Source organism: Haliotis cracherodii, unplaced genomic scaffold, assembly GCF_022045235.1.
Source record: "Haliotis cracherodii isolate W230 unplaced genomic scaffold, xgHalCrac1.p SCAF_3, whole genome shotgun sequence".
In the NCBI taxonomy this organism is placed as follows: Eukaryota; Metazoa; Mollusca; class Gastropoda; order Lepetellida; family Haliotidae; genus Haliotis; species Haliotis cracherodii.
Window position 1 is genome coordinate 32,420,963 of NW_027266286.1, and position 8,971 is coordinate 32,429,933.

The 8,971-nt window shown below is 39.3% G+C and overlaps 1 protein-coding gene across 2 annotated transcripts; it reads left to right on the forward strand.

Annotated features, from left to right (window-relative positions):
• The first annotated feature begins 369 nt into the window (after positions 1-369).
• LOC139474294 (uncharacterized) lies at positions 370-8,593 on the forward strand. 2 transcript variants are annotated; one of them, XM_071257246.1, is made up of 6 exons: positions 370-503; positions 2,089-2,439; positions 2,928-3,290; positions 4,721-4,885; positions 5,342-5,454; positions 7,165-8,593. In XM_071257246.1, the coding sequence occupies exons 1-6, from the start codon at positions 449-451 to the stop codon at positions 7,558-7,560; spliced, it is 1,443 nt and encodes a 480-aa protein (XP_071113347.1). In that variant the 5' UTR covers positions 370-448; the 3' UTR covers positions 7,561-8,593. The 2 variants fall into 2 exon arrangements, with proteins under 2 accessions (XP_071113347.1, XP_071113348.1); XM_071257247.1 differs by having other exon boundaries at positions 5,342-5,458; positions 7,165-7,245.
• Positions 8,594-8,971: the final 378 nt, after the last annotated feature.

Consider the following 8,971-nt stretch of genomic DNA (forward strand, 5'->3'; position numbering starts at 1 on the left):
CACATTAATAAGCGCAATGCCCAATGTGGCATAAATAGTTGGCAAATAAATCTATGCAAATCATGTATTCGATATGTGAATGTAAACAACAGTTCCTTTGAATCCAGCCTTACATCATACGTTCACATGGTTGAATGCATTCGGATATCCTTTCAACTAACTATCTTGCATGCTAATTGACGAGACCAAAGTTCTCTACCAACATGCGGAGTTGCCCCCGTATATATACCTCGTTTGTTGGCTGCGTCATGCATATCTATACAACTATCAATACCGCGTATTGTGATCACATGATGTATTCAATATTGATTGTAAGACGTACGTTGATAGATCGACATTCGTGGGTAACCATGCGCTCATAAAGACGTATTCGGTCTCGCACATTTGGAGCGACAGACCTCCTCTGAAGGGTCTTCGGTTTCTGTTCCGGATAGATCTACGAATTATAATGAATACGTTTTGTCTTTGTATGGTGACCTTGTCTTCGTACTTACATTGTACAGGTATGGATTTCTTGATATTATCATATATTACACGGTGTAGTATAACGTTATCATTCGTCTTATTTGAACCGTTTGAACCATAACACATCTGTACATATATAACAAAATTTTCCAGCTGTATATGGTGTCCATGTTCCGACCTATTCCCTTACTTATTAACACATCAAACTTATACAATTGTAAAAGCAATGCCGTACTCACAACTCTCGCCCTTATCACTATGTATACCTTCGCCACAATAGCCACTCTTAAACACCACATTCACTGTATCGGCCGATATCAACACTTTCACAGTTAGTCACGATTCTTTCATTCAACATTTCTAGACTCGCTCATTTTGACTAATGAGATTTCCCATTTCGGTAAATAGTTATTTGTACTACATACTGTTACGTGTCGACCTCCAAATTGAACAATAAGTTGACCCATCAATTTATACGTAAAGGAAGTCAGTGTGAAACGAACAAGCAACAAACAAATGATACAAATCAACAATTGTAGTACCAAATTAACTATATTTACAAATCGATACAAAATACAGTACAGCAAATTACAATGGCAGTACTGAAGAGGGCGACAGTACAAAATTCAATGGCTGTATAATTACAATGGCAGTATAAGATATAATAGCTGTGGCAAAAGCAAAAATGCAAGGGATAATAATATTCACCAAGCATCAACAGTGGTCACGCTTTCGAAATAGGCCTAGGTTGAATATCCAGGGTGAAAACAATGATCTTCACACATCCGCTGGTCTTGGTGAAATGTGTGATGAGATTGAGTGAGTGAGTGAGTGAGTTGGGTTTAACGCCGCTTTTAACAGTATTTCAGTTATATCACGGCGTGTCAGCTTAATGTGGAAGGAAAGCCCGAATTGATACACAGGTCTCAGACTTTCACCCCTTCGGTGAAACCCACGAGCACAGGTATGGTGCTGACAAACCTGGAAACATAATCGGGGCGAACCCACAATCATAGGTTTCTGGCGTGCCCGAGGGACGCAACTCTGCACAGCGAATCGTGACGCCTTTGCCCCCGTGAGATGAGAGTCATGTTCATGCCCCTCACGTGTATATGGTCTAAATACCTTCTAGAAGGTTCTGTACCATACTGGAATAGTCTGGCTGTTCCAGAAGATTCCAGACCCGTGTTGGATTTATCGATAGATGTTTTAGAAGGTTCCAGATTAAACTTGACCTAAAAAGCATCAAAATCTGAACTTCCATACCACTGCTTACATTAGATAGTACTACGTTCTTGACAACTAACTATTGTCTAAACACGATGCTATGAACTTCCACAATGTAACACAATCAAAACACTTCTTTGAAAGGCATTTAGTAAGTGATACACATAAGGATCGTTTCGGGGTATATGCTTACTCCTTCATCGGGTGTCATTGTGTTCCTCATTATAAAGAAGTTGACATCCATATATTCTCTTCCTTAATCACAACACTGTATAACAATAAAGTACGCTGCTATACAACAATACTCTTCGAGGCCTCCTACAAGAAGTACATTTGCATCACTATCATGTTAGTTTGAGTTACAAATACAGCTCTAACGTTTACACTCTTTTTCAGTGTCGCTCGAGGCCGTTGGTTGTTATGGCAACACAGCGGACGATTTCCTAATCCCCAGATGTGATTCGGACAAAGTCATCGCGATAGATAACTTGTATGCTATTGCCAAGAAAGTGTCTTCCAACTGCCCCCAAGAGTATACAACCAGTGTACAGGCGAGCAGGCAAATGTGTTGCTCAAAGAACCTTGAGGACTGTGTGATGGACTACAGGGGCATCAGTGACTACCACGCCGCCTGTGCCGGTGCGTCCTCTTGTACCAAGAAGGTAGCATGGCAGGATACAACATGCAGTGGGACTGGATATCTGGAAAGATCAAATTACATGCTGATGAATTATCGTTGTATAGCAAGTAAGTTCAAATACATCAGAGCGTTTGAGTTAAACAATCCGAACATTATCAAATCTCTCTACACAAAATAAATCGAATTTGAGATGTTATCCGTCAAATTTCCAAACACGGAAAATAAATGTAAGCATATCATAATGTGTAGGTATATATTGATTGATGGATATGAATAGTTTGTTCCTCCTCTCTTCCAAACGTGTTGCCGGAATAACCGAAGTATCAAACAGTCATATGTCAATAAAAAGGTCATTGTAATGTCCCCGCCGTCATATACTGCTGAAATATAGCGAGGAGAGGCATCAACCTTGCTCATTCACTAAAATGTAATAGTTTGGTGCACATCAATCTGGTATGAGACAGGTTCACGGGCACGGTCAGCTGCAATGTGTTCAACTTTCTAAATGGTTTAACACTTAAGAATGAGATATATTGCGTACCCACTGCAGACACATACTTATACAACCATGCATTGTAAACGGCATTTATTCCAGCATCCGACATCATATCTATACCGTCAAATGCATCTAAGAACGGAAAGAATGTTACCATCCAGAATGAGGGATATCCGTCTTCAGGCATAAACCCAAACACTGACAGCACGTGCAGTGTCACATCGTCCTGTGATTCATCTATAGCTGTGACATCATTACATCTGGATTTTAAATACGACGCCGGTGGAGCCTGTCAGCAGTACATAGACATCATGGACGGTAGCTCTCGTAACAGAATAGACTGTCGCTACAACATGAACTACAGCTCTGGTACATTGTATACCAGCAGAGCACATTTCATAACAGTCAACTTAAGAAGTAACCTACCAACTAACAGTGGGCGCGTATGGATGCAATTTCATGGTAAGAAATAGAATCAGCTTAATATTTACACTAAATCTTTGATAGGGATAATCACTATTGAAATATACACTGGACATATATACCCCTGAAGATACGGGTGGGGAATAGGCCTTCGGAAACCCATGCTTTATATAAGAGGCGACTATATGCCTTTCGTAAGTAGGCGACTAACAGCATCGGATGGTCAGGCTCGGTGACTTGGTTGACGCATATCATCGTACCCCATTGCATAGATCGATGCTCATGATATCAGTCAGTGGAATGTCAGGTCCAGACTCGATTATTTACAACCCACCAGAGTTGTATGGTTCATTGCCTGTAGAATAATCAGGGTACTTGTATATGTTACCCTTGAGATAAAGTATCATTCATTTCCACTTCGACCCGCAACATATTTCAATACCACGTTAGGCCATCTGTATTATTTGACTCATCGCCCGTCGGTCCTAATTTACCATCCCGCTCACATCTTCCTGAGGAAAGAGTGTTCACCATCCTATATCAAAGGCAAGTTTCCACCCTTGCCATTTCAAGCCTACTTTTCGTGGCTCAATCTTGGCGCAACCCCTGTAGAGCATGAGTTGTGTCCCTTGTGAAGAAGACGCAATATCCTATCATATCGCTGTTCTTATGTCGAAAACGACCTGGTCGATCAGATAATGAAAAGATTCTAGATTCATTGCTGACGAACAAATACAATGACGGATTACCACCATGAGCCACTTATTACTGACGCATTTCTCTCGTTCAGTACTGGAGGCATACAAACAGTATCAAGTAACATTGCACATCGCGGTAGCATGAAAAGCTCAGCAGGTTTCACCTAAACACGCACGGCCATAAGCATTCACTCGTTCGAGTTAAAAGACAATGAAGTTAGCTCTAAAGTATATGAACGTTCTTGGGCGAGTTAATTAAAAGGTTTGAACCACTTCGAAAATATTTGACTTGACATAACTGGGGAACAATTCGGCCCCAAGTCGTCAGGCGATTGTTAAAGCCATAGCAGCCGCCACGTTATCGGAATCCGGATGTGGACTGTAAAACGTTCTCTCATTGGACAATTAATATGCGCGATACTCCTCTCAAATATTAGCACAGAAAAGTAGGCTTGAAATGGCAAGGGATAAAACTAGACTTTGATAAAGAAATTATAATCAGAGAAGTAAAATATATGCTTACTGATTGCTATTCTTTCGATTTCAAACCCTGTTTATCTTGTCTTTAAAACTCTCAGTCAATTTATCGGTTGTATTCTCAACCAAAGACATGTTTTTCTTTCATTATTTTTATTTACTTCTCAACGCCCCTCTGAAGCATGGAGCACAGACAAAACAATATTTTGGTTATTTCTGTGGGCAATTCTGTAAATTGGAAGTTGGAACGTAACTAGCAGTCAATGTCAATGTATAAATGTCAATGATATACAGCCACGCACTATCAAGCCAGCATAGAGGTGCAATGTGGGACGTCAATGCTAACAGTTGCCCCGACTGTCCCAACGTGTCCAGAAACCACTACAACTTCATCTCCGACATCAACAATTGGTAACCCCAAAAACCGTGGCAGGCACAGGGATGATGACGACCAGTCAGGTAGGTAGCAAATGTATTGCCAAGCGTTTGAATTACATAATGCGATTTGTTTAAATGTTCGTGGTTATCCTCCACCAAATTATGGCTCAGGTTTCTGTATATTAGAAAACAATCAATAAGTATTTGGAACATGTCACATTCGTCATACACTGGTATCGATCTGATTACAGGTATCGATCTGTGGAACATTTGAGAAGTTATTTGTCAAATGATGGTCATGGTTATTAATGACCGGTCACGCATTCAAAATACAACTTCAAACATGTACTTGATATTTTAATATCAGAACTACTTGTTTAATTTGGAACGAAGGAATGTTGTACTTAAGATGTTCATGTTAAACAACATGTAAGGCGTCTCTATTAACAATGTAACCTGTAAATAACATAATTGGAGATCTTTAATTATACATTATCTAATAATATTAATTACTTGATCATTGTTTCACATTTCCAGATGGCTTGAGCCCAGGGGGAACAGTCGGCCTCACCATAGGCGTTGTGCTGCTCGTCCTCCTCTTGCTGATACTTCTATGTATTTGCTGTAAAAAGAAGCAGAAGAAAAACGAGGCATGTAAATCTAAAAATTCCTTATTTACTATCGATGAGGAAATGTTGTGCAGTAATGTTTATCATCTAAACTGTTTCTTTGTGCGCTCAGGGGAACGTTATATCTGTTTCGACAGACCTTGGTAAACAAATCTATCGGAAATTCGAGCAAAACTTGTTTTGATCGTTTTATTTATTACGCTTACGATTATTTCAATTGACATTTTGCTATTTAACAGTTCTTGTGATTTCTGGATGGATCAGGGTTCCTCCATCTAATGTTCTGGCGAGGGGATTAGGGGGTGGGGGAATGGGATGGTAGATAGAGGCAGTTTTGTTCTGTCCCTGCTTCAAAACACGCAGTTGTGTCCTGAGACCGGAAACATATTTTATCAGGACATCCAGGTTATCCAGAAAACAATTCTCTATTCTAGTAAAATATTGTGATAAAATATATTTTGAATCAATTATATTTTGAAAACAACCAGAATACTAAACTAAATATGAGTTTTAAGACATTGCCACACAGGGTGGATGTATGGAGGACACTAACAGAGATGTATGCGTATGTTTACTAAGTGCAGTATACCCATTCCGGAAATAGCATGTGGATTTGCAAGTACGTGTGTTGACTGTGTGCCTGTTGTGGGTAATGCATTACACAAACACTGTCGCTCGTTACCACTCCTGACATTTCTTCACGATACATGGCCAGTAGGTTCATACTCGTAATATTTCACCAATTGAAAGTTATGACGTATATGTGTAATCAGATTCAGTAGTTCTATAAATCCATATCTCATTGCATGAGGTACAACATTCAATGTATTCGCCCATGAATCGTGATTCACGGGGAGTATGAACATTGTGTACGGATTGTGTGCGTGTTTGAAAGAAAAGACTGCCCTGCGACGCACAGTATGTCTTCTGAACATAAAGAATGAATAAATGTCTTTATTACTACCAGCCATTCAACTTACAGAAAACGTATTCTAAACCGGTCGTCAATACAACTATTATGCTGTATTGCCCAAACACTGCAGAAGGGTAGTTATATCAACAGGGTTGGTCAAATAATTATCGTGAATAGTTCACGATATCGGGGACGCTCAATAGTCGTTAACACAATATATTTGGGACGAATATAGGACGTGATTTAAGGTTCAGAAATTGGAAAAAGCAGCAAAATAGTATTGGTGATTTAATGAACCAACGCAATCTTTGGCGATCGTCTTTTAGGTAAACAAACGTCTTTTTTTCTGTACACGCTGTACATAACGTATAAAACGTGTCCACACATCTCAAGACTAGAAACGAACGTTATCATGATATCATTACATTTTATTAATCCTATTAATCAAAAAGAGGTGTTTTGTGAGTTTTGAACAATAATTCAGTAAAGTCACAGAGACACAGACCGTAGACATTTGGCATTTTTGTGACACTCGGGCGAACGATGTAAACTGCTGACATGCCTAGCATCATATTGAGGGCAAATGGTCACCTGCGCGTCCTTCGGCAATGGAGATCTGTCTAATAGAGATGTAAATGCAAGTATTTCGAAAGATATAAATCTATTTTTCAACCCTCGTTTTACTCTTATTCGAATCTCTCCGTTTTGGAGATCCTTTTATGTTATGTAGTGTAAGTTTATACATTCCAACTCTACCATCTTTTGTTTGGTTTCTTCAGGTATTTCTCGCAAGCCAAAATTCCATTTTTCCGTTACAGTTGAAAGTAGGCAAAAGCCTCGACGATTTTCCTGATTCTGAGTTTGCTGAAGCCCTCGGTATCCCAGGAACATATACCGGCAGCACAGCCCCTGCCGGCTCCTTGCTTCACACAAAGCCACGGCGACTGACGCCAATAGAGGCTCCAGGAGAAGGGCATGTGAGGACAGCATGGAGCACCATCAGCTCCATGACACCAACCCTGTCGGTGATAAAACACATGTCATCGGCTTCTGGTAAAACAGATGACAGCAAGTCAACCCAACCTTATCATATGAAGACTAATGTGTTTGAAATAACGAGAGAGATACTGGAACAAAACGGGAAGGTGCCGTCTCACGACATCAATCAAAATATGAAGAAATGGAAAGAGGCAAGCGGAGTTCATGGCAATTAATTATCAAAGCATAGAGCAATGGGATTCCTGGGCTTTGATTACAATTGCCCTCGAAATTCGTCTATGGCATTTACAGCATCCATTTTATTGATGCTGTACATTTAGGACTCCGTAGAATTATTCCAGAAAAATAACACTCATTAAACGTTAATCTCAGTGGTGTAATCACTGTGTAATTAGTGGATCCATACAGTGGATATTCATTGTGCCAAATTAATACAGAATGGACATAATACAGTGAAACTCCTGAATCTAATGCGGCACCCTAAAATCATTATAGTTTCTTTGTTAAATGATCAGTGGGTGGTCATCACATTCATAGATATATATAATGCATTCATGTCCCTTACTATCACACCCATTGACAGATAACCGGAATAGCTGACACTATCAGTAACGTTCACCCTGGTGTATGAGCAGCATATCCTTTTGCCTAAACAATGATATATCTCTTGTAATGTCCTGAAATATATCTTCCGTGATAGCAATGATATATCGGGGATGACCACGACTGCTTACATTGTAAGAGTAAACAAGTCAATAGCCGTTTGAAGAGAGGCGGTGCGATTAGCTGATCATCCGTTCCTTGTCACCAGGTTGACGTTTTGCAATCGGCAGTTAATGTTGCCCTTAATGTCTGAATATCATGATCACACTTTTAAACATGAAGTATCGCTTCCTATCTAACCATATCTTTGTCATATTATATGCACGCGTTTCCCTACAACGAATGTTGGCGAACGCGACATGTAAAGGTCTTTTGCAACATTGTAAAGTTCGTCCATATATCTTGTGAATTTTGACAGCAAAAAAATATTTAGTAGCTGAGATATATAACTGAGAGGTGAGACAGAATCTTCATGAAACTATGAAAGGCACTGACAAATTATGTCATCAACTACAGATATTCAAAAGAAAAAAATGGAAATCACTGAAACCCACTTTGTTATTTGTAAGGGTGGATTGGTGCATGGAGTATTAATGAGATTGTATTGATGAATGTTGTATATTTGTTGCTAGTTATCATCATGGTTACCTGTACATTTAATTATGTTAAATAAAGCATAGATATTATTGTGGCTTTTTAAAATTTTGAATATGAAATAATTTCAGACCCAGGAGAACATATACATATTCAACAGTACTTACTTATATCAAGCTTCGTGGATATCGATACTCTGATGTCATTCAGTAATGGTCAAACAGACAGCCAATTCCCTTCCACTACTTTACCTATCTGAAATAGAAATAAAAGAAACTTGTGAAACCACCTCATCTATTTCATATTCAGATAGTGATAATAGATTCCTCACATGAAAGTGCTATAAGAAGGTGACATCAACTGTTCAAAAGTCGACTTTCTCTTTATGTCGAGCAATATTCCAGGCACTCCAGTTTCAGCTCCATCGCA